Source organism: Eretmochelys imbricata, chromosome 6 (assembly GCF_965152235.1).
Source record: "Eretmochelys imbricata isolate rEreImb1 chromosome 6, rEreImb1.hap1, whole genome shotgun sequence".
NCBI classification, from domain to species: Eukaryota; Metazoa; Chordata; order Testudines; family Cheloniidae; genus Eretmochelys; species Eretmochelys imbricata.
In genome coordinates, this window is record NC_135577.1 from 109,735,106 (window position 1) to 109,761,550 (window position 26,445).

The 26,445-nt window shown below is 39.1% G+C and overlaps 1 protein-coding gene across 4 annotated transcripts in view; it reads left to right on the top strand.

Moving 5' to 3' along the window:
* WDR25 (WD repeat domain 25) overlaps nucleotides 1–26,445 on the top strand; it is a 116,881-nt gene that overhangs the window by 60,831 nt on the left and 29,605 nt on the right. For all 4 annotated transcript variants that reach the window (XM_077819368.1, XM_077819370.1, XM_077819367.1 and 1 more), the window contains one exon: nucleotides 17,294–17,441. In XM_077819368.1, coding sequence (XP_077675494.1) covers nucleotides 17,294–17,441 — 148 coding nt within the window. The remainder of the gene's footprint in view (nucleotides 1–17,293; nucleotides 17,442–26,445) is intronic.

A 26,445-nucleotide genomic window follows, 5' to 3' on the forward strand; every position in this document is an offset into this window, starting at 1 on the left:
AATATATAACTAAACTATTGTTGTATGTAAAGTAAATAAGGTTTTTAAAATGTTTAAGAAGCTTCATTTATAATTAAATTAAAATGCAGAGCCCCCTGGACTGGTGGCCAGGACCTGGCCAGTGTAAGTGCCACTGAAAATCAGCTCACGTGCCGCAGGTTGCCTACCCCTGGGATAGATAATAAGATAGAAAAATGTCATAATGCCACTTTATAAATCCATAGTGTGCCCACACCTTGAATACCACGTGCAGTTTTGATTGCTCCCATCTTAAAAAGATATATTAGAATTGGAAAAGTCCAGTGATTAGCGGGTATGGAACAGCTTCCATATAAGGAGAGATTTAAAACTCTGAGACTGTTCATTTTAGAAAAGAGATGATTTTGGGGGGATGTGATAGAGATCTATAAAAATGAATGGTGTGTGGAAAGTGAATAAGGAAGTGCTATTTGCCCCTTCACATAACACATGACCTAGCAATCACCCAATGAAATGAATAATGAGCAGGTTTAAAACAAACATAAGGAAGTACTTTTTCACAAAAAGTAGAGTCAACCTGTGAAACTCCTTACCAGGGGATGTTGTGAAGGCTAAAAGTATAACTGGGTTAAAAAAAGAATTAGATAAGTTCACGGAGGATGGGTCTATCAATGGCTATTATCCAAGATGGTCAGGGATGCAACCCCATGCTCTAGGTATCCCTAAACTTCTGACTTCTTGAGGCTGGAACTGATGATGGGATGGATTACTCGATAATTGCCCTGTTCTGTTCATTCCCTCCGAAGTATCTGGCCCTGGCTGTTATTGGAAGTCAGGATACTGGGCTAATTTGACCATTGGTCGGATCCAGTATGGCCATTCTTGTGTTTTTAGTTTCTAACGAAATGCAGGATTTTAATTTTATGTAGAACTTCAGTCCTTCGTGTACAAAGCAGGAAAAGAACTTTAGTTTAATGATCCTAGGTATATGTTCCCTTTTTGCAGTGAATGCTTTATGCTGTTGGTCTGTCATCCCCTATTATATATGTTTTGTTCTTCAATGTATTGTGAGATTTGCTGATTGTATAAGAAAAAGGAGAGCAAACCACATATACTGTAGTTTCTCATTTAGGCTAATGTGTCTGCCAGAACACGTTTTCAAAAGTAATCTTGCAAAATAAGTAATCTTGGCTGGTGTCCAAATATTTTTCTAAAGAGTGTGCTGTAGTACACTAATGGATGATATTGTACCAGTCTCTCTCACCTCACATATCTCCTGATCGTGTTTGCAAAAACTGTGATGTTGGCAGACCAGATATCAGCTTATGCAAGAGCCCCAGGCCAATTCACGTGTATGGTAGTATAGAGCAAAGCGATTGTTAAATGTATAAGAGTGTATTTGGCGTTTAACCTAGGGCTGTCAAATGATTAAAAATTTAATCACAAGTAATCATGAGATAAAAAAATAGTCACTATTAATTGCAGTTTTAATTGCACTGTTAATAATAGAATACCAATTTAAATTTATTATAAATATTTTGGATTTTTTTTTTTCCTTTTCAAATATACTACTTTCAATTACAACACAGAATACAAAGCATACAGTGCTCACTTTATTTTTGATTACAAATGTTTGCATTGTAAAAAAGTTAAACAAAAGAAATAGTATTTTTCAGTTCACCGCATACTTTAGTGCAATCTGTTTATCATGAAAGTGCAACTTACAATTGTAGAATTTTTTTTTTACATAACTGCACTCAAAAACAAAACAATGTAAAACTTTAGCGCCTACAAGTCGAATCTGAAGGGGCATACAAATGTTTAACATATCTGACACATAAATACCTTGCAACGCTGACTACAACAGTGCCATGCGAACTCCTGCTCTAACTTTCAAGTGACTTTGTAAATAAGAAATGGGCAGCATTATCTCCCATAAATGTAAACAAACTTGTTTTTCTTAGCGATTGGCTGAACTAGAAGTAGGACTGAGTGGACTTGTATGACGTGAATTGAAAAATACTTTTTCTTTTGTTTATCTTTTTACAGTGCAAATATCTGTAATAAAAATTATACTATAAAGTGAACACTGTACACTTTGTATTCTGTATTGTAATTGAAATCAATATATTTGAAAATGTACAAAAACATCCAAAAATATTTATAATACATTTAAATTGGTATGCTACTATTGTTTAACAGTGCGATTAAAACTGTAATTAATTGTGACAATTTTTTAATCTAGTTAATTTGTTTTGCGTTAATCTCATGCAGTAACTGTGATAAACTAGTTTAAACTTCATGAAAACTAATGGGATGTTCTTTGAATTGTTTTCACGTATCTGTATCCTGTTATAATGTAACAGCAAACATTTACGTTGTGTATAAACCTATAACTAAATAACCGATCAAACGAAAGAAGCCTTGTGGAATGCAAATGAAGAACTTTAGCAGAAAAGTGCTCAAAGACTCAAAGTGCATTCGTCACTTACCATAATCAAAGGAAAAGCCCACATGGGTCGTGACAGTGTCAGCTTGTTTTCTGGAGAAGAAGCTGTAATCATGGATTCAAGGAAAGATCCTGGATCTCTAGACAGGTTGGACTCTTACAGGGAAGTGACCAGATGTGAAGCGGAAATCTCCAGAGATAATCTGGGAACCCTGAAAAGACTTTTGGAAAACTGGCAGTTTACTGCATCACCACCACCATTTGCAATTACAAACTGTGGCTCATCTGTACATATATTTTACCTGCTTTAACCTCTTAATAACTCTCATTTAGTTTTCTTAGCTAATATATCTTTAGTTAGTTTACTATAGAATTGTCTGGTATCGTTGTCTTTGGTGTAGGATCTGGAGTAGCAGCTGATCTGGGGTAAGTGACTGATCTCTTGGGACTGAAAGCAACCTGGTGTGGTGTGATTTTTGGTTTAAGTGACCTTTTATCACAAAGTTCAGGTTGTCTGGGTGGCAAGATAGACTAGAGAGTCTAAGGGGACTGTCTGTGACTCCATGGTAAGATCGTTATGGTGATCCAGGAGTTCACATTTCTTACTGGCCTGGTGAAATATAATTACAGAACATACCACCAGTTTGGGGTGTCTGTCATGTTTTCTGACAGTCTACCCTGAGTTAGGCAGTCACAGTTGTGAACCACTCCAGACAGCGTGACAAAAACATTTATTCATACATTTTTGTTAAAATTCAAACCAGTTTACACTTCCATGTTGAAGTAATACTTGCCTTCTGAAGAAAGATTTAATAAGTGGACAACCGCTGGAAAGAGAAATATGCCCAGGTAGAAAGTTGAGTATCAATCTATTGTAGGAAGTGTGCATTAAAACATGTCAATTCATGGAAGAGTATTTTCAGACAATGCAGAGAATATGAAAACAGGTGCAAGGTTACATACATTACATGCAAATGAATTAGCACAAATGTATAGAAAAAGATGCTACATTAAATAGTTATGACCTTTGTATTGTTTGGAGAGAAACTGAATAATCAGTAACTTCACTGAAACCTGCTGGTGTTTCTGTGACATCCGTCGGCCTTGCACCGTGGACTTTCAGAAGGTCTTGTTTTTCAATTATTTTTTAATAATATTGTTCGGGGGTTATTTAAATTATATTTGTCCTATGTGCTAAAAGCTAATGCTGTCAGCACTCTGACCCTTTTCTGTAAAATGAGCTGACGTGAGTGGTCAGCTTCCCAAAGTCAAATAATGCTTTTATGTTCTGTGATCCAAGTCAGAAATTTCAGACTAAATGTTATTTCACTATTGGGAACTTTTTCTGTATATAATAGGCTTTCATTTCTAAAGCTTCAGGATTGAGAGATATCAGCCTTTAAAATTGTTGCTGGTCCAAGCCTGAATATTGCATACCCTGTACCCCAGACAATGGTTGAAATGGTTTAAATATAATCAGAGTTAGGAATCTTTCATTTCAGCTGCTCATTTCCCGCTTCCATTTACATTGATAAGAGTTGTAAACATATAATGAGGGGAGAATATACCCCACTGCACTGCTTTTTCTTGAGGATATGTATATCCTAGATCAGGGATCGGCAACCTTTGGAACGTGGTCTTCCAGGGTAAGCCCCTGGTGGGCCGGGCTGGTTTGTTTACCTGCCGCATCCGCAGGTTCGGCTGATAGCAGCTCCCACTGGCCGCGGTTCGCTGTCCCAGGCCAATGGGAGCTGTGGGAAGCGGTGCGGGCTGAGGGATGTGCTGGCCGTCGCTTCCCACAGCCTCCATTGGCCTGGGATGGCGAACTGCAGACAGTGGGAGCTGCTATCGGCCAAACCTGCGGATGCGGCAGGTAAACAAACTGGCCCGGCCCGCCAGAGGGCTTACCCTGGTGGGCCGTGTGCCAAAGGTTGCTGATCCCTGTCCTAGGTTAAAGGGAAGAACGTGACTTACTCGGATGAAGTATCAATGAATGTGTAATAAGCAAGAAAGGGATATATTGACACATGTCCTTCCTTTTCTTATATTCCATCTATTTGTTTGCTTCCTTTGTCCCTTATAAATGTTGGCTGACTCTATTCCTTTCCACCATGGAGTCACACTTTCACTTCTGCTGCACCGTTTGTCTGGATATTTTCCATCCAGACCGTTGAATCACTTCCTCACTTTGAATCACATCTTAAAACTTTCTTTTACTCTTCAGTCTACTATCAACTCTTTTTTTGCTGTAAATTGTTTTACTGTATTTCATTTTAAGGATGATTTATATAGAATTAAAATATATTTTGGAGTCAGTGTTTTCGGAAGGGGGTTCTGTACAATTCTCCCCTATTCAATCTGCAGTTGGTCGGAAAGGCTCCGGTGAAGGGAAGTTGGAACCAGCTCCCTTCAGAGCCCATAGGTATTTCTCCTTTGATTTGGAAGAGGGGTTGCTAGAGAGGCCTTTTGAAAACTAAATTCATTGCTTCCTCTGTGCTCTCAGCTGCTACCAGCTTGACCCTATGTTGCATTGCTACTGCACCAGTGACCAACATAGTGGCTCACACTGGAGCTTTCAAACAAAGGTTTGCCATGCTTCCCATGCATTATAGTTGCATGGGCTCATGAATGTTATTTTTGGGAAGCCACTGTGTTCTACTGGTTAGCATATGGGGCTGAGACTCTACCTTGTATTACTGACTTCTCCACTGTGTGGCCATGGAGAAATCATTTAACATCTCGGTGCTTAAATTTCTCCATCAGTGAACTGGAGATAACACTTGTAAGTCACTTTGAGCTTTTTAGATGAAATGTGCTAAATAAGTACAAATTATTAGTCCTAATTATTCTTTATTTGTATTTTTGTAGTGCCTAGAAGCCCCATTCATGGACCAGAACCCCATTATGTTAGGTACTGTACAAACGCAGAACAAAAAGACAATTTCTTTCCCCAAAGAGATTAAAGTCTATAAGACAAAAGACATGAGTTACACAAACAGGAATAACAAGGAAACAATGGGACAGTACTGGTCAGAATTATAGGCAGTGATCTCAGCAATGGTAAATATTACACGTACCTGGTTGTTCTTTGCAAGTAATAATATTTAGCACATATTCACTCAAGCAAAGCTGATTAGTGTAAGGAATATTTGGCCAGCTGTAGAAGGAAATGTTATAGTGGGCCATTTATACTGCATTATCTAGACATAAAAGCCAACATTTTCAAACTTGGATGCCTAGAATTAGTCACCTAAGTTTCTATTTGGTCACCTAACATAAAAACTCTAATTTTCAGAGGTATGGGACACTCAGAACACCCCTTGGCATTAATGACACTGGTAGGTGCACAGAACTTCTGAAAATCAGGCCACTTAAATTTAGATGCCTAAATAGGAACTCTAGGTGATTAACCTGGTGTAACCAAATTAAAAGTGTCAGTGAAAGGGTAAAGATGAGGTGCTGTGGTCGTCTTAATGTAGAATATCCTTGCTTTTGTGATAATTTATGATTAAGTCATTGTTTTTTAATAAGAAGGAGTCCGGTGGCACCTTAAAGACTAACAGATTTATTTGAGCATAAGCTTTTGTGGGTAAAAACCCCACTACTTCAGATGCATTGTTTAGCTGTTGTATTCCATTTTGTTTGTTTTTAAAATGATAATATGATTTATAATGAAAATAGTTTACTGTTGAAATTACACATCATAATGGTCCTTTAATGGCATCTTAATGGCATCCCCCAGGATTTACATTGAAATGGTTACTTCACAGTGGCTTGTAATGGCATCATTTACAAGTCTCCATAAATTTTGTATTGATTTAATTAATGTACCAATGATTTCTAAGTCTAAATTCCCATTCTTGGGAATAGAAAGAGAGCAGTGTTGGGAAAAACTGCTTGATATACATAGCATCTGTTTTTCAAACAAACATTTCAGCTGTCTCAGTATTAGTAAGATACTCAGTATTTATAAGATACTAATTTACATTTATAAGGATATTGTCAACATCAGTAGATCACCAAAATCCATGTGCATTAAGTTGATTTTCTTTCCAGTTAGGAAGATCAGAATTCCTTTTTATCATGACAGGTTTCAGAGTAACAGCCGTGTTAGTCTGTATTCGCAAAAAGAAAGGTGTCCAGTATTACCATAAAATAATAACTTATTGCGCAACCTATGCTAATACAGTATGACAGTGTTAGAGGCTTTAAACTGTATTTAAGCCTATCACTATAACTTATGACTGTCTTTAAACCTATCACTACATTTATTTGAAGCAATTATGCACTATTTATAAAACTATCATAAGCCATTTTTGTAATTCAGTGCTAGATACTACAGTGATTGCCAATATATGGTAAAAATACTTAAGATAGATACTAATGCTGCCTTTATTTCAATGTGCTGATGATAAAGCTGACAACAAGACTAAAAGTTACTATAATAAGAATACATGGTCTTCCCTCCGTCTGAGTTGCCCCTAGGGAATGACGAGGAGAGGGTCATGAGCATTCCTTCTTGCACTGGTCTGCAGGGCAGCCTAAACATGCCTTGGAGGGAGCAGATTGTACCATCTGAAGATGGATGCATCTCCCCAAGGCACAATATTCATCCAAGTGCTTGCTGAGCTAGTGCAGCTCTATATGATCTCAACACAAAATGTTTCTTAAAGGCACAGCTTCATTCTAAATAGACAAACCTATGGGTCTGGGTACAATTTATTCCATTGTTTGTATACAATTCCTGTGCCTAACAAATAAAAAAAAAAAGCCTACCTCTTACTTAAACTCTACCTTCAATTCTCAATGAGCTGGACTGATCCTTCAGCAGCATATGTAATAGCTGGTGTGCCACACAGTCCGATGTTTTGAGTTGTTGATGGTATGAAATAATTTTCCATATTATGAAATGAAACCTGGATCCAGATCCAGAACTGTATTCTGGCCAAAACCTCTAGATCCGAGGGATGTGCTGTCTGCTCTTCCTGCAGCCCCCATTGGCCTGGAACCAGTGGGAGCTGCGATCAGCGGAACCTGCGGATGCGGCAGGTAAACAAACCGTCCCGGCCCACCAGGGGCTTTCCCTGAACAAGCGGCAGCCCTAGTTTGAGAACCACTGCTCTAGATGGAAAAACCATGACTTGGGGCCATTATGGTACCAGTAAGGTTCTTTTAGTTATATCTGTCAGATTCTCTCTTTTATTGTATTTGAAGAGGATAATAGTGTCTACACTGGCAACTGAATGACAAATTTTTTGTCGTTCAGAGGGGTGAAACCAACACCCCCCCCCCCAGCCGCTGACAAAGCTACCAAAGCTCGTTGGGGGGGTGGAAGTTTGTTTTTGGCGGGAGAACTCTCTCCTGCCAACAAACAGCAGCTACACTGTGTGCCTTTTTGTGGCATAGGTATAGCAGCACAGCAGTGTCACTAAAAGGTGCATAGTGTAGACAAAGTCTAATAGACCAGGGTGTTGGAACAATTTGTATAGTGGGGGTGCTGAGAGCCATTGAACCAAACTGTAAACCCTGTATATAATGGAAACAATTTCAAGCCAGGGTGTGATGCAGCAACCCCTAGTATCCCTAGTTCCAGCACCTATGCTAATAGAGAACAACAGAGGATCAGGCAATGTAAAACTAAAGAAATTCTAGTGGCACCATACTGGACCAAAAATCATAGTTTTAAAATTGAGGGATGCATATTAACCATAAAACTGATTGGCAATGGCAGAAATATGGTATAAGCTTACTGGACTGGAAAAAGTCCAAAACCTTAAAGTTCAGTTCATTCAAGTAAAAACATTCTTTAAATTTCATCTGAATCTTGGCATTGTGTTGCCTCAAAATATTAAGTTATTAGAGACTAATCTATAGACAAGTTTGGTTTCCTGACTGAAAGAACTCAAACAGTATATTTCTTTAAAAGCCTGAGAAGAGGTGTTTTTTACTGTTGTGTCAACATTTCCATTATAACTACAGAAGTAGGAATAATGCCAAAGTAATAAAAAGAGAGCCATTTTCTTTCTTGAGAAAAAAAAACCGAATAAACAAACTTTATGAATAGATAAAAAGATTATTGTTCATAATTGAAATCATGTACTGTCACACTGTAAAGTAATATTTTCAAAGTAGCACCTTAAAGTGTGTGAGTTTAACTTGTTAGCTAAGAAATTGAAAATCCAGTCCACTGTCATGGGATAAAAGAGCGAACTTAGTTTAAAAAAAAACAAAACAAAACACAAAAAAAACCCAAAGATGTTTCTGTGTTCCACCCAGTGATAATGCTGAGCATCTTAAAAGATTTAGAGTTTTGAAAGAATGTGGCATGTGACACCTGCTTTAAAAATAGCTTTCTGTGTCAAAATAGGTAAAAGGAATCAAAGATAAATTCTTTCCAGCTTTATAGCTTAGATTTGCATGATTGCATGGAATCCCATAAGACTAAATAGGTATTAATATATATGTATCAAGGAGTATGCATATCTCAGTCTCTATTTTTAATTGAGTCCTTATATTCCCCCCGATTTTTGTTCTTTTTATAGATTTTAATATGTAAAATCATGCTCCATATACAGCCAGAAAAAACTTTTCTCCCAAAACTTTGCCTGAAAAATGCAGATTCAGATTGACTGAAACATTACGTGAATTCGTGTTGAAAACTATCTCCAAAGAGCTTGACTTTTGGATATTTACGGATTCTGCTTTGTTCTACTCCGTTGCCTCAATTTTTGTTCTGTATATTATACTGCACTCATCACTGTAGTATTTTAATGAGAAGTCTTCCTAGAAAAAACACTGGATATTCTGCTTGACGGGTTTGGAGCGCGCAAGATAATATTTTATTATAGGTAGTATGCTATGTAAAAATTAATATATAACTTATAAATCACATATCATATGCATAATACATTGTATTTTTATAGTATGGCAAAAGAAAAATCCCAACAATTCATTGTTTCGTAGCAAAAATTAATCGGAATAAACATTTGTAAATAAGTATATATATAAAAAAAGCAGTGTATTAAACAACATGACTAACATCTGTGATGTTTGTTCTCTAATCCTCTCCCCATGCATTCATTGGAGTCTCTTGTTTTGATAGGTTTTTTAAAAAAAATACTATGTATTGATGTTAGTGAAATGCATCTTGCACTGGAGCAGTAAGTGCTGTGGTTTGTGATAGCCCTTCATTGTGGGGGAGCTCATTCCACAGTTTTAGACCTGCCCCCAAGAATGTCCTGTCTCCTGGCATTGAAAATCAGTGGTTTGTGTTACATCCTTGCCCTGTACCCAGTCAGGCCCTACATGCTTCCAAGCCGACTGAATCTAGGTAGAGTCTAGTCACTGTTTCTAGCTCTGGGACTCTAGGACAGACTCCCAGGCTCAGACCTGGCTATGACACCCTTCCTTGTGTGTCACTGCCATTCTAGACCCCAGAATCAGTGTCTGAGACCTCCTGAGTCCTACCGGTCCCTAGCACACACTCCCCCAGAGCTCCAGCTAAGCTGTGGGCACTCCAAACTTCTAGTTAAGCTCCTTTGAAGAAAACATGGTGGGAAAGGAAGGAACACAGGCTTAGCAAAGGAATTTCATAACCACAGAAACTTTATCCCTAAAACACTCGAGAGTTCCAGATCATTGAAAAGAAAACAAAAGTCATGAGACACACTTTCCCCTGGTCTGATCTCACCCCCTCTTGGGAGTCTAATGTTTGTCAGCTTTCAGGAATAGTCAGAGTACCTCCTGCTCTCTCACCCTCCTGCAAGTCTTTCATGTGGCGAGGGTTGATCCCCCTGTACAAAGCAGAATCCTACTCTTTAGTTAAGTCTCTCTTTCTCTGCCATGTCCTCCACGGGGAAGCTCCAACCCCCCTCAAGGCATGCTTACCCTAGCCCCCCATAAAGGCTGCTTAGTAGAAAGTCCATTGTCTCATTATCTCACAATAACCAGCCCCTCCCAATCAAAGTTGATGATTGCCGTCTTGATGGTTTCTTGGTGATAGTCCTTCAATGTGGTGTCAAGCACCTTTCTCAGGTAGGACAGCTATCCAGAATGCAGTTCAATAGGTTGTATTTGGGCATGTCCAGACTTATGCAGTCACAGTATCCAATACTTCACACAGCAAACAAGATAGAGTTAATAATTTAACTCAGATATATCTCATTCTGTCACAGTTGGTCACGCATAGGGTGATCGGACATCCCGATAAAATCGGGACTGTCCTGATATTTAGTTCTTTGTCCTGCGTCCCGACTGATGCACGGTCGGGACGCCATTTGTCCTGATATTGCAGCTTTGACCGCTCCGGCCATTTTATTTATTTATTTATTTTTGCTTTGGCAACTCTGCTCTGGCGTGTTTTTTGTTGTTGTTGTTTCCCCCATGTGTCCTGATATTTTGTCCATTTCATCTGGTCACCCTAGTCACGCATGACTTTCAACCTCTGAATAGTTTACTATTCACATGGAAAGTGCACAACTAGTTTCCTTGGGCAGCCTTGCCTTGACTCGTGAACACCAGGCTTGTTCCTTGATGCCCTTCTCTGTCAGTGGCTTACCTTAGTATTGTTTTTCATATGTATGACTACATCATTATAATTGGTGTTTTAGGGATTCCCCATGATATCACTGGTCTCTTTGGTAGCCTCAGATTCTTGTAAACAATAGGCCATATTTTTCTTCTTCCACAGGCAAAGGCATGCTTACATTAAAACTGGTGAGTTCTTTTGGAAAAAATGCAACATGCTATCCTTCCCACAGCAGGGCAGAGAGCTGTGTCTAGCCAAAACCATGTAGGCCAGCGGTTTGTAGGCAATTCTGGAACAAACCTTAAGGAATTTTGTTTGACATGGAACATCCCTTTCTGAGCCTTTCCTATCATTGCCCTACACATAACATTGACAACACTACCTGATCTATTGCCTTGCTTTTATTATGCGATCTCTACATTTTTTGAGCATCTCTTAAAGTTGGGTGTGAAAGCACAGTAGATGTTGAACCTATCAGCATTAACTAACAGCAACATCTCCTGCAAGATCGGGTTAATTTGCATAGGGTCATGCCTCCAAAAGCAACTGCATTCTAACTCCACCTCTCGTAACTGGCCACCTAACCCCTAAAAGACATATGTTCCAAATCAAACATTATTTAAGTTTGATGTGCTGCATCTGAAAGTGCTAAAGGAGTTGGCGGATGTGATTGCAGAGCCATTGGCCATTATCTTTGAAAACTCATGGACATCGGGGGAGGTCCCGGACGACTGGAAAAAGGCTAATGTATTGCCCATCTTTAAAAAAGGGAAGGAGGAGGATCCGGGGAACTACAGGCCAGTCAGCCTCACCTCAGTACCTGGAAAAATCATGGAGCAGGTCCCCAAGGAATCAATTCTGAAGCACTTAGAGGAGAGGAAAGTGATCAGGAACAGTCAGCATGGATTCACCAAGGGCAAGACATGCCTGACTAATCTAATTGCCTTCTATGACGAGATAACTGGCTCTGTGGATGAGAGGAAAGCAGTGGACATGTTATTCCTTGACTTTAGCAAAGCTTTTGATATGGTCTCCCACAGTATTCTTGCCAGCAAGTTAAAGTAGTATGGGCAGGATGAACGGACTGTAAGGTGGATAGAAAGCTGGCTAGATTGTTGGGCTCAACGGGTAGTGATCAATGGGTCTATGTCTAGTTGGCAGCCGGTATGAAGCGGAGTATCCCAAGGGTTGGTCCTGAGGCCGGTTTTGTTCAATATCTTCATTAAGGGTCTGGAGGATGGCGTGGATTGCACCCTCAGCAAGTTTGCAGATGACACTAAACTGGGAGGAGAGGTAGATACGCTGGAGGGTAAGGATAGGATACAGAGGGCCCTAGACAAATTAGAGGATTGGGCCAAAAGAAATCTGATGAGGTTCAATAAGGACAAGTGCAGGGTCCTGCACTTAGGACGGAAGAATCCCATGCACCACTCCAGACTAGGGACCGAATGGCTCGGCAGCAGTTCTGCAGAAAAGGATCTAGGGGTTACAGTGGACGAGAAGCTGGATATGAGTCAACCGCGTGCCCTTGTTGCCAAGAAGGCCAATGGCATTTTGGGATGTATAAGTAGGGGCATTGCCAGCAAATCGAGGGATGTGATTGTTCCTCTCTATTCGACATTGGTGAGGCCTCATCTGGAGTACTGTGTCCAGTTTTGGGCCCCACACTACAAGAAGGATGTGAAAAAATTGGAAAACGTTCAGCGGAGGGCAACAAAAATGATTAGGGGACTGGAACACATGACTTATGAGGAGAGGCTGAGGGAACTGGGATTGTTTAGTCTGCAGAAGAGAAGAATGAGGGGGGATTTGATAGCTGCTTTCAGCTACCTGAAAGGGGGTTCCAAAGCGGATGGATCTAGACGGTTCTCAGTGGTAGCAGATGACAGAACAAGGAGTGATGGTCTCAAGTTGCAGTGGGGGAGGTTTAGGTTGGATATTAGGAAAAACTTTTTCACTAGGAAGGTGGTGAAGCACTGGAATGTGTTACCTAGGGAGGTGGTGAAATTTCCTTCCTTTGAGGTTTTTAAGGTCAGGCTTGACTGGGATGATTTAGTTGGGGATTGGTCCTGCTTCGAGCAGGGGGTTGCACTAGACGACCTCCTGAGGTCCCTTCCAACCCTGATATTCTATGATTCTAAAGCAACTGACAGAAGCTTATGGGGTGGAAATGGAAAGGATGCCATTTAGTGATTTTTCTCTTTCACGCAGTCTCTAATGGTTTACATCCACAGGTGTAAAATGTTTGCTCTTTTCCATAAAATGGAGGAGAACATAAAGCACAATCTGTGTTAGAGAAAAATGTGTATTATACAGATTTTCTATTCTTAAACCTAAACCATGCAATGCTGTTGAAGCTTGTTTTACTTTTTCTTTCTTGAGGAAATTGGTTTTTCATATTTAATCATTAAAACATGATCGGGACTTTTTTTTAAGCATTTACCACCTGTTTTTCCTTTCATCTTGATTCATTCAGTAGCTTCTTCATGCTAAAATAGCTCTTGGACATAATTAACTCCCTTTTTTGTATGGTAATGATTGTTAAAAGTCATTAAAGGATGATAGAAACTAATTTCCAAAAAGTATTTTTAATATTTTTTTCTTGATTTCCCTGCTCATAGTTAGGGTAGAAAAGTTAGGATACAACTTTTGTGAAGTCTGCTTAAATGACCAATGGAGGAACTAACAATAATTGGTTGCTTATCAGAGTAAAATTATATTCAGTACATGATATGGGGATACTTTGAAGCAGTGTCATGAGACAGAATGTTGCCTGTGAAGAGTGGTCTGTTATACAGGTAATGTTGTCAACAAATCCTTCCCAGATAGTAACCCCTTCTAGTCCAGTAAAAAGAAAAAAATGGTGAAGGACATAAAAATAAATACCAAAACATTTTTCTTTTGCTGTTTTCTTCTTACAGCTCAGTGATCCTGGTCTACGCTGTAATTACAATGAACCACAACCAGTCATGTGTTGACATTTGCAGCATTCATTTTGCCTTTAATACACATTTAATTGTTTTAAATATAGAACCATAATCAACTGTATCTTACTAATTAATAATTGAATTCAGTGGAGTTGCTTGGCTGTAAATGAGGGTAGAATCTGGCCCTCATTTTTCTTAGATAAGCTCTTTGAGGCAGGGACTGTCTCTTTTCTATGTTATGTAAATTGCTTAGCACTTTCAACCGTTATATAAATAATAATACAGATCAAGATTTAGAAAATAAGTAGTTAATTAGGATAGGAAAAATAAAGATGGTCTTTGGTGAGCTCACAGGCAACTTTTGTTTGAAATATGCAGCAAGATTTAGGCTATGTCTACACGACAATCTTAAATCAACCTATTTTAGGTCGAGTTCCAGCCACCGCATTAATTACTGCTGTGGCTGATGTCCACACTACCCTCCTTCTGTTGGTGGTGTGTGTCCTCACTAGGAGTTCTTCCACTTACTGAAGAGGGGCTGTGTGGGAGAGCTGGGAGTGGTAGGGGGGAGCCATCCAGGGCTTCTCGCCTCCGGCGGGGAGATCCACACCTGGAGTCCAGATGGCTGCCATGCTCCTGGCAGGGAGCCAGCACCCCAGGAGACAGTAGGGCTCTCAGCGGGGAGTAGGGAGCCCAGGCAGCAGCCAAAGCCAGGAGCCTGGGTGGCAGCCTGGCTTGGAGTGGAGACCCCAAAGCAACCTGCCTCAGGAGCTGAGAGCCAGTTTTCTTGTCAATTTCATGGCTCCAGTGGATAACAGCCAACAGCCAATGTAAGGACCCCAGTGTCTACACAGACGCGCCACCCTAACTACACTGAAATAAGCCCTATGCCTCTTGTTGAGGTGATTTTATTATGTTGGCATAGCATATGTTACATTGCCAGGAAGAGCATTTCAGTGTGTACACCTCCCCTGTTTTATCGACAAAAGCTGACTGTGTAGTGTAGACGAGGCCTTAGTATGATGGTAATATATTGACAAACCACAAAGAGTCTTATTATTTCTGGTATAACTTTAAGCCATATACCATCTGTCTTTCAATTTTCAACCACAAATGTAATAAAATTGTTATCTAGCACCATTAAAACGTTGATCTTCTTGCACTACTAATACTGGCAGTGAAAACACATTGGGGTTCACTAGCAGCTAATTGTAGTATTTGGCTAAAAGCCAGATAACTAGAAAAAATAGTTTTGCCTGAGACAAATAATAGATATAGCAATAAATGATATAGTCAGATTGTATAAGCCTGTGTTAATTGCAGCAGGATATTAATAATAAACAATAATATCAATAGTTAACCTAATCTCAAATCTGAACTTCCTAGACATTATTTTTCACATATAATTTGATAAATTTTGATTGTCATAATATATTATAAACTCTGCATATAGAATGTGTGCTTTTGATTAATGAGGTATACTGCATATTTGATCACCCAAATCATAATTAAAAATAGTTAATAGTTGTTATAAATACCTTGTGACAACTACTTTGTTTCAGAAAATCATTACTTCTTCCTTTATCAAATAATTGTTTTTGTTTTTAGAATGTGAACTAGATTAAGACATTCCAGAAAAGTTAAAGATTGAATACGCTTGTTTTTCCTAATGATTAAAAGATTTAAGGTAATCAGTAGAGGTGGGATTTTCAGAAATGCTCAGATTGACCTAACTTTGCTCCAGTTGAAGCTAAAGAATGAACAGAGTTAGGCCAGTGCTGAGCACTTTAGAGAATCCTACCCAAGTCTCCATGACAATATTCATATCTAGCTTTTAAGCAAATTTTGAGAGTGGCACAATGCTGCATGAAATTAGTATCTGCAAGACTGAAGAATCAGTCCTAGCCAACATATAGGCAGATCTCATGTCTGTAATCTGCCAGGGTTCTTGTTCACTACCAAATTGGGTTGATTACAGGTGAAGTATGTGGGAGAGAAACAAGAGGGAACAAACAGGAGTTGTTGGGGTTGTTTCTCACCATGGAAGGAGACGAGGGAATGGCAGTGGGAAGATCTGACATGAGCTGCCACTGAGAACAGTTTGCGAATTCTCAGGAAATTATGCCTGCCGCAAGAATGCTTATTGTCTTTATTCTCTTGCTAATAAGGCTTTTGACACAGTCCCTCGTGACATTCTTATAAGCAAACTAGGGACATGCGGTCGAGGTGAAATTACTATAAAGGGGGTGCACAACTGGTTGAAACACCATATTCAAAGAGTAGTTATCAATGGCTTGCTATCAAACTGGGAGGGTGTATTTAGTGGGGTCCCACAGGGGTCAATCCTGGGTCCAGTACTAGTCAATATTTTCATTATTGACTTGGATAATGAGTTGAGAATCTGTTTATAAAATTTGCAGATGACACCAAATTGGGATGGATTGCAAGCACTTTGGAGGACAGGATTAGAATTCAAAATGACCTCGACAAATTGGAAAATTTGTCTGAATTCAACAAGATGAAATTCAGTGAAGATAAGTGTAAAATACTAGACTTAAGAGGAAAAATCAAATGCACAACTACAAAATGGGAAATAACTGGCTAGGTAGTAGTATTAGTGAAAGAAATCTGGGGGTTCTAGTGGATCACAAATTGAATATGAGTAAACAATGTGATGCTAATATAATTCTGGGATTTATTAACAGAAATGTTGTATGTAAGACACAGGAGGTAATTGTCCCACTGTACTCGATATTGATGAGGCCTCAGCGAGAGTACTGTGACTGGGTGCCACACTTTAAGAAAAATGTGGACAAATTGGAAAGAGTCCAGAGGTGAGCAACAAACATGATAAAAGGTTTAGGGAACCTGACCTATGAGGAGAGGTTATAAAAACTGGGCATGTTCATCTTCAAATCTGTTAAGGGTTGTTATAAAGAGGATGTGGATCAATTGTTCTCCATGTCCAGCACAAGAAGTAATGGGCCTAATCTGCAGCAAGAGAGATTTAGGTTGGATATTAGGAAAAATTTTCTAACTATCAGTGTAGTTAAGTTCTGAAATAGGCTTTGGGAGTTTGGGGAATGTCCATAATTGGAGGTTTTTAAAAACAGGTTGGACAAACATGTCAGGGATTGGTTTACTTGGTGCTCCTCAGTGCAGTGGACTGGACTAGCTGATTTCAAGGTCTCTTCCAACCCTACATTTCTATGATTCTGTAAAAATATTTTCATAATTTAAGGGAGTGCAGTATTACTTTAATCCCATCCTCATAGCAAAATCAAATCTGTTAAAATATATGAAGCTTTCTCAGATGGGCTAATTGATTTGTTCTTTATCAGCAGGTTGAATAATTTATTTACTGGTATTTTTAAATTTATATTTATAACTGTCATTATGTTTCTTTTTAAGATATGGAACGCTGTAGATACAGGCTGTTGTTTAAAAACATACTCCTGTCACAGTTGTGCTGTTCGAACTGCTGAGTGGTCTTTGTGCGGAAGAAGAATTCTCAGTGGAGGCTTTGATTCTATGCTTCATTTAACAGATGTTGAAACAGGTAAATGTAATTTAAAGTTACGTTTTTAACACTATTTTCCAGCTCCAGCCCGGATAGTGTGGCATGAGACTATTAGCCCAATTCTCCCATAAAAGTGGTTAAATCTCAAAATATCAAGGCCAAAATTCATACTTAAATGTAAAAAGAAAAGGAGTACCTGTGGCACCTTAGAGACTAACCAATTTATTTGAGCATGAGCTTTCGTGAGCTACAGCTCACTTAGCTCACGAAAGCTCATGCTCAAATAAATTGGTTAGTCTCTAAGGTGCCACAGGTACTCCTTTTCTTTTTGCGAATACAGACTAACACGGCTGTTACTCTGAAACCTGTCATACTTAAATGTAGTCAATTATATCCACATAGAATCATAGAATATCAGGGTTGGAAGGGACCTCAGGAGGTCATCTAGTCCAACCCCCTGCTCAAAGCAGGACCAATCCCCAATAAAATCATCCCAGCCAGGGCTTTGTCAAGCCTGACCTTAAAAACTTCTAAGGAAGGAGATTCTACCACCTCCCTAGGTAACGCATTCCAGTGTTTCACCACTCTCCTAGTGGAAAAGATTTTCCTAATATCCAACCTAAACCTCCCTCACTGCAACTTGAGACCATTACTCCTTGTCCTGTCCTCTTCTACCTCTGAGAATAGTCTGGAACCATCCTCTCTGGAACCACCTCTCAGGTAATTGAAAGCAGCTATCAAATCCCCCCTCATTCTTCTCTTCTGCAGACTAAACAATCCCAGTTCCCTCAGCCTCTCCTCATAAGTCATGTGTTCCAGACCCCTCATCATTTTTGTTGCCCTTCGCTGGACTCTCTCCAATTTATCCACATCCTTCTTGTAGTGTGGGGCCCAAAACTGGACGCAGTACTCCAGATGAGGCCTCACCAATGTCGAATAGAGGAGAACGATCACGTCCCTCGATCTGCTCGCTATGCCCCTACTTATACATCCCAAAATGTCATTGGCCTTCTTGGCAACAAGGGCACACTGCTGACTCATATCCAGCTTCTCGTCCACTGTCACCCCTAGGTCCTTTTCCGCAGAACTGCTGCCTAGCCATTCGGTCCCTAGTCTGTAGCTGTGCATTGGGTTCTTCCATCCTAAGTGCAGGACCCTGCACTTATCCTTATTGAACCTCATCAGATTTCTTTTGGCCCAATCCTCCAATTTGTCTAGGTCCCTCTGTATCCTATCCCTGCTCTCCAGCGTATCTACCACTCCTCCTAGTTTAGTATCATCCGCAAATTTGCTGAGAGTGCAATCCACACCATCCTCCAGATCATTTATGAAGATATTGAACAAAACCGGCCCCAGGACCGACCCCTGGGGCACTCCACTTGACACCGGCTGCCAACTAGACATGGAGCCACTGATCACTACCCGTTGACCCCGACAATCTAGCCAACTTTCTACCCACCTTATAGTGCATTCATCTAGCCCATACTTCTTTAACTTGCTGACAAGAATACTGTGGGAGACCGTGTCAAAAGCTTTGCTAAAGTCAAAAAACAATACATCCACTGCTTTCCCTTGATCCACAGAACCAGTAATCTCATCCTAGAAGGCGATTAGATTAGTCAGGCATGACCTTCCCTTGGTGAATCCATGCTGACTGTTCCTGATCACTTTCCTCTCATGTAAGTGCTTCAGGATTGATTCTTTGAGGACCTGCTCCATGATGTTTCCGGGGACTGAAGTGAGGCTGACTGGCCTGTAGTTTCCAGGATCCTCCTTCTTCCCTTTTTTAAAGATTGGGACTACATTAGCCTTTTTCCAGTCATCTGGGACTTCCCCCGTTCACCACGAGTTTTCAAAGATAATGGCCAATGGCTCTGCAATCACAGCCGCCAATTCCTTTAGCACTCTCGGATGCAACTCGTCCGGCGCCATGGACTTGTACACGTCCAGCTTTTCTAAATAGTCCCTAACCACCTCTATCTCCACAGAGGGCTGGCCATCTATTCCCCATGTTGTGATGCCCAGCGCAGCAGTCTGGGAGCTGACCTTGTTCGTGAAGACAGAGGCAAAAAAAGCATTGAGTACATTAGCTTTTTCCACATCCTCTGTCACTAGGTTGCCTCCCTCATTCATTAAGGGGCCCACACTTTCCTTGGCTTTCTTCTTGTTGGCAATATACTTGAAGAAACCCTTCTTGTTACTCTTGACATCTCTTGCTAGCTGCAGCTCCAGGTGCGATTTGGCCCTCCTGATTTTATTCCTACATGCCCGAGCAATATTTTTATACTCTTCCCTGGTCATATGTCCAACCTTCCACTTCTTGTAAGCTTCTTTTTTATGTTTAAGATCCGCTAGGATTTCACCGTTAAGCCAAGCTGGTCGCCTGCCATATTTACTATTCTTTCGACTCATCGGGATGGTTTGTCCCTGTAACCTCAACAGGGATTCCTTGAAATACAGCCAGCTCTCCTGGACTCCTTTCCCCTTCATGTTAGTCCCCCAGGGGATCCTACTCATCCGTTCCCTGAGGGAGTCGAAGTGTGCTTTCCTGAAGTCCAGGGTCCGTATCCTGCTGCTTACCTTTCTTCCCTGTGTCAGGATCTTGAAGTGAACCAACTCATGGTCACTGCCTCCCAGAATCCCATCCACTTTTGCTTCCCCCACTAATTCTTCCCGGTTTGTGAGCAGCAGGTCAAGAAAAGCTCCCCCCTAGTTGGCTCCTCTAGCACTTGCACCATGAAATTGTCCCCTACGCTTTCCAAAAACTTCCTGGATTGTCTATGCACCGCTGTATTGCTCTCCCAGCAGATATCAGGAAAATTAAAGTCACCCATGAGAACCAGGGCGTGCGATCTAGTAGCTTATGCGAGTTGCCGGAAGAAAGCCTCATACACCTCATCCCCCTGGTCCAGTGGTCTATAGCAGTTTTAGGACACTTAAATGAGTGTGCTAATTTTCAGATTTCAGAGTAACAACCGTGTTAGTCTGTATTCGCAAAAAGAAAAGGAGTACTTGTGGCACCTTAGAGACTAACCAATTTATTTGAGCATAAGCTTTCGTGAGCTACAGCTCACTTCAGAGGTATTGAACACCTAGAGCATATTATTTCATGTAGTTAGGGCTCCATTTCAACAAAGCACTGAAATAACGTATATAAGTCCATGCTTATTCAGCAGAGCATTAAGCATATGCTTAACTTTAAGGTTGACATCAGTGAGATTTACACATGTGATTAAGCATATGTTTAAGTGGTTTGCTAAGTAGGGATAGACTTAAGCAGGTGCTTACAGTTTATTAAGTAGATAATGTGCCTTGCTCAAGAGGTTCCTAAATATTGGATATAGATTCCTAACTTTAGGACTGAAAGTTTGAAAATTTTGACTTATTAAAAAGTGATTTGTAGAATCATGAACTTGAGGTTGGACTTCACTTTTGTTACCTCATTGCTCTGGTTGCTAAAATGCCATTTTTTCCCAGGCTGCTTCACGAATTGGAAGGGCATATTTTGTGCGTCTTCCAGATCTCCCCACATTCTTTGTTTAGTAATTATTTCATGAGTCCTGCAATGGCATCTATGCAGCTGAATCCTTGCACTTTAATGGAGGCCCATTGGCTTCAGTGGGCTCTGCATGAGCACAGGCATCCAACTGTGCCAATGAAATTTTGCAGGTTTTGGGCCTAAGATAGCACCTTGCCAGCTGAAGAGATACATTTTAATAAATCTTGGCCATTTAATCTACATTGAAATATATTTAACTGTTTTACAAAGTAATTTATTTTATGAGCATATAATTTTATATCTAAAAAGGTTATATTTATAAAGTAGCATTTATCTAGTAGGTTTGTTTCCTGATGTAAAATTAAAAATCATCTTGTAAAGTGAGGTCTGATGTCTTTTGGAGAGCAGAGTGGCTGCAGATTAAGCATGAAATGGTCCTCTTCTAATGAATTAGGAAGCTGCCCAAAAGACTGAGAAAACTGATCATACAAATGATTAAAGAGAAAGTTCCATTCCTTATCATAGGAATCGATTTCCCAAGATCTGTCATGCCATGTGATTTTAAATTCAGTCATGGCTATAAGTGGGTTGCTGTATGCCGAGACTGTAAAACACATATCTAGAACTGGAATATTGATGTTTCTGGAGTATTCAAGCTTCACACTAGTATAAATGAATTTTCCTGGATGGCATTCTGTGGAGTTAATATACCAACTTTTTCATTTCAAATAGACTTTATTATGTCGTCTTTTTTTCCCCACAGTCTCATTTCAGTGTTATTTTCGTTTTCATTTTCATTCTAATTTGAAACTAACTCTGATTAAACCTAATGATCTTAAATTCCGGTGCAATGCTCAGGAAGTTATGCACACAATGACTGCTATTGCTAATGGGAATTTGACATAAAGTACATTTATTCCAGTGTTCTAAATCAATATGGATGAAATCGCTGCGTTATAAAATGTCAATACAAATTCCTAAGAGATATAATTCTAAGATTATATAGTAATATTTTATGTCTTCTGGCTGCTTGACTTACAGAACTACCATGAATCAACATTTAAATATAATTCTTTCTTGGATTAATTATTTTTAGTATTTCCTTTGCCTCTAAGGGTAATTTTAATAATAAAATATTGCCAGCATTTTGGACTGTGGCAGCATGAGTGGCAAATGAGCTGATTTAGACCTCAGTATGCTAAGTGGAAATAGTATATGTCTAATCTGTTAAGATTTATGCATCTCTGGTATCTTTTAAGGGCCTCATTTTAAGAGGAGGATAGCTCCTGTTGATCTGTAGTGTTGGTACTCAGAACTTCTGAAAATACCAGGCCCAAGGTAATAAACCTCCAAAACAATACAGGTAATATGACCCCTTCCATGCACATCCAGCCCATACTTCTAATTTTCCTGCAACTTGTAAAGGTACCCTCTTTCTCTCCTACATTTTCAGTAACTCTTTCAGAGAAACAGGGCAAGTAGTTTGCAGATGGAATCCAAATCAGGTTGATATAAAAAGCCTCATTTCCATTTGAAAATACAAAGCCAGTTACTAGAATCAGATCTGCATTAGTTCACTGAACCATTCACCCCACCCTACTCTTCATTACTTCTGAGATGATTTCATCTTTGATTAACTTCAGATAGATGTTACAACTATATCTTCATAAAAGTGACTCATTCTTTTTTGGGCTTTTGTTCTTAATTATCTTTCCTTGCTAGGCCAAACTCACTGTCACTACATTTAAATATAGTTAATGCACACCCGGGGTGCCATATAAATAATAATGCCATCTGCAATTAGTAGCTTAGCCCTCAACTCTGTTCCCTGTGCACTTTTTCCCAGCTATGTTTATTGAAATCTAATCTCGTCTGTCCTCATTTTCATTACAGTTTTTGTGTGTAAATTGCTAGGTTTATTTAGAGAATGGGAGTATAATAGTCCCAAATTACTTGTATCATGTAGAATCCCTTTTAAAGCTGTAGAAGAGAACTAGCTTTCAAAAAAAAATCCAGCACATTAAAATTGTATTGATTCTTTGGAAATTTTTTTTATATATTTTATATATTTCTTTTTTCTTTCACCTAAAAAAAAGTATTAAGACTAAAATTCTGTGAATTCATATTTAGTACAAAATTCTTCTTTAGAAGGATGTCTAAATTAGTCTATAATGAAAAAAATTAATTATATTCTTTAGTTTATTGAAACACAAATTTTATGTTTAAAAATATTTTGAGATGGGGCAAATGATTATTGATTATGGAGCAACAAGTATGTTGACAATCCTGTAACATCCCTCCAAGACAAATATCTTTACCACATACAGTACCTTTATCTCTAAAAGTTGCTAAAGTAAACTTTTATGGTAATTTCCCAATTCAGTACTGGAGTATTATGTTACTATGGGCAAATTTAGGGTCAGATTTTAAAAAGCTGATGCCCTCTACTGGATGCAAAAATATATGCACACATGCAGTTGCAGTTGCATGTGCATTTTCCGCAAATGGGTGGAAAAATTGGTTAAATGCATGCAGAAAGCAACATAAACATCTAACTAGTCGTGTGTGCCTTGGTTTATTTGATCTCCAAGTACACAGAAGCAAAGTAATTACCTTGTGTGTGTGTGTGTGTGTGTGTGTTGCTTTGTTCATGGACCTCTGCTGCTACTCAGTTTGGGGATGGCTATAAAAACGATGTAACACTTGCAAAGTTGCAGAACTGTCTCTCTTTCCTCTCCTTTCTATGTTTTTTCTTTCTTTCTGTTAGTAATCTAGAAATTATGACACTGAATCAAAATTGTGCTCCCTGATTTTGTGCTAGCTGATTGTCCAGTCTTTGAAAATGGGTGGTATCAAATATTTCAAAGGAAAGTGTTAGAATACCTGGAATAAACAGTACTAGAATAACCTGTCTGTGACTGTGGGACCTCTTAATGTCAACAGGCAGTGTTCTTAAAGGTTAGCGGAATCCCTGGGTCTGGTATTTATATTCGGGTTCTCCAAAGAATGTCATGTGAGGTCTCTAATAAATGTCAATGTCACTCTGGATATCAGTATCATTGTGAAATGTATGTGTAGATACTATGTAAAGAGTTATGTATATATACACTGAAAATTATGCTCTTAAGGTGTGCAGCTGGAAAGGTGAAAAGGATGTTTTTTCAAGACTCAAAATGTTTATCCATATGTATATATATTTATGTGTAAATTGAGTATTGTCTGGTTCACAGTGGGCAACCAAATGCTAATGAAGAGCTGGCAGGAACTTAAGAAGGAAACTAACAGGAAGAGGTAAACAGTGGAGGTGGGTGGAACCCTATCTTGAGGTGCACATCAAAAGTTTGTTCTGGTATATTTGGGGGACAAGGAAGACACCTTGTCATCGTTCAGTAGGAAGTAAACGGACAGCAAGGTGCTTCATGAAAGAGTGGTCTCAGCCAGGCTTGGTTGAAAATGCTGGAGACAACTTTGGGTGAGATATGCTTCTTTAGACAGGAGGATAACATGTTAGTTTAGTCTCTGGAAATCATGTTATGATTTTGATTTATATATAACCATTGATTTCCAGTATTCTTACTCACTGTCACTTGAATCTCTGGTCTTTGATAATAAACTTATTCTTGTTTTTGCTATATCTGTGTGTTTAGTAGAACTTTGTTCTAACTTATAACTAATAAGCTGGTGTTTACTGTTCCTTTGGGAACAGCAGGCCTGGTAAGTCTATGAGTGGCCAGTAGACGAGGGGCTAGACTCTACAGGGAATGCTCGGAACACTTGGGAGTTGATATGTGCCTATTGCGTACCAGTATGGCGAGAGTGAGGATAGTGCTTATGTTGCCAAAAGCTGATGGTTTCAGGGAGCTGACCCACAGCAGGCAGACAAGTCTCGTCACGCTAAGAGCAGATGGTGGGAGAGGTGCCTCACAACCCTCAATACCCCTGGGGAGTGTCACTTTGTCCATAAGGGAAGTTTCTTCCTAATCCCTCTAAGTGTTATTGATTGGCTTATGCCCCAAAGCATGAGGGTTTATTAGTTATGGAGATACTGTATGTCACAGTTTTAAAATTTGTTTCTAAAATTATCTGCTACTTTTCAAATCTGAGGTTTTACACATGCTAAAAACTCAGTTGTGTGTGTTCAAACTGCATTTGTGCATGCAAATTTAGTGTACTCACACAAATCAAAGTGACTTTACATGCCAAAACATTGATGTGGAAAATTGCAAACAGTTGTGGAGAGAATGTATTGACATTGCTTGGAAATTTGTCTTTGTGCATCTTCAAGATGCATTATATTTAATAACCTACTTTAGGTTTTTCTTAGGTGCCTATCACCATGTACTTCTATACTAAATTCATAGTATTGATTAAGAGTGGATTTGAGGAGTCTGTTTGTGGAAGCCCAAAGGGAGAGTGGAGAAGAGAAGGAAAAGGCGAGAAAATAGTACACTAACTGATGCATTTTAATGTTATTAAAAGTAATTTGAGTTCTTGAGGGGAAAGTCACTGTACAGTATACAGTAAGTGCAAAGTATTATACATAGTACACTTGAAGGGGGTAGAAAGCTTTTCATTTGTTGACATAGAAATCCTCTGTACTTGCTTCAGGAAATGGAAATGACAGACATGAGATAATATATAGCCCAATCTTGCAGTCTTAATGCAAGCAAAACTCTCTCTACATTCAATGGAAGTTTTGCATGTGTAATGGTTATAGGATAGAGACCATGGGATGGAGAGGGAGGTTCAATTGATGAGATGCAAGGAAAGTCAGTGCAGAGATCAGTCCTGCTTTAGTGAGTTTCAAAATAGTGCATTTGCTTCAATTATTTTTTTAACTCAGTCTGTCTAAAAGTTGTCCATTAGTCTGATGTCAAAATGATAGTCTCAGACTTTTAGTATGGCTTTCTTTAAAATTGTCATTCATATGCTGTAAAGTAAGGGCTTGGTCCCACAAGCCCTTAAATAGCAATTTATTTGAGTAGTCCCATTGACTTCTATGAGTATATTTGTGTGAGTAAAATTATCTGTGTACTTAAGCTATTGCAGGATGCGAGATTAATACTGTGCTGTAAATTTTAGATCTTTAATATTAGATCAAAAATACAGCTGAGCTGCTCTATTACTCTTTGTCAGTGTTTCTTAAATGTACTTTTGTCACCTTTCCAGATTTTTCAATGATATACAAAACCTACAAAAATGGTTATATACAAAAAAAGGCACTTCTGGGACAGCCATATACTTCCTGCAAAGTTGTTTTAAAACTTTACTGCTAACTTTCTGGAAACATAACCTTTGATGCAGTCATAGAATATGTGGCTATATCTATGTAAATTATGGATGAACTCAACTGTTAAGGGGAGGAACGAAAAATAGATACAAAATCTACAAAATCTCAAAGGTTCTTTATTGCTGTTTTTCACTGCCCTATTTTAGATATAATTTTTCATTATAAAAATGCAGCTCTTCTGTTTGCTATACTAATAATATCACATTTGTGAAACCTTTACATATTCTATGAATCAGTTAGAGAAAATGTTCTGG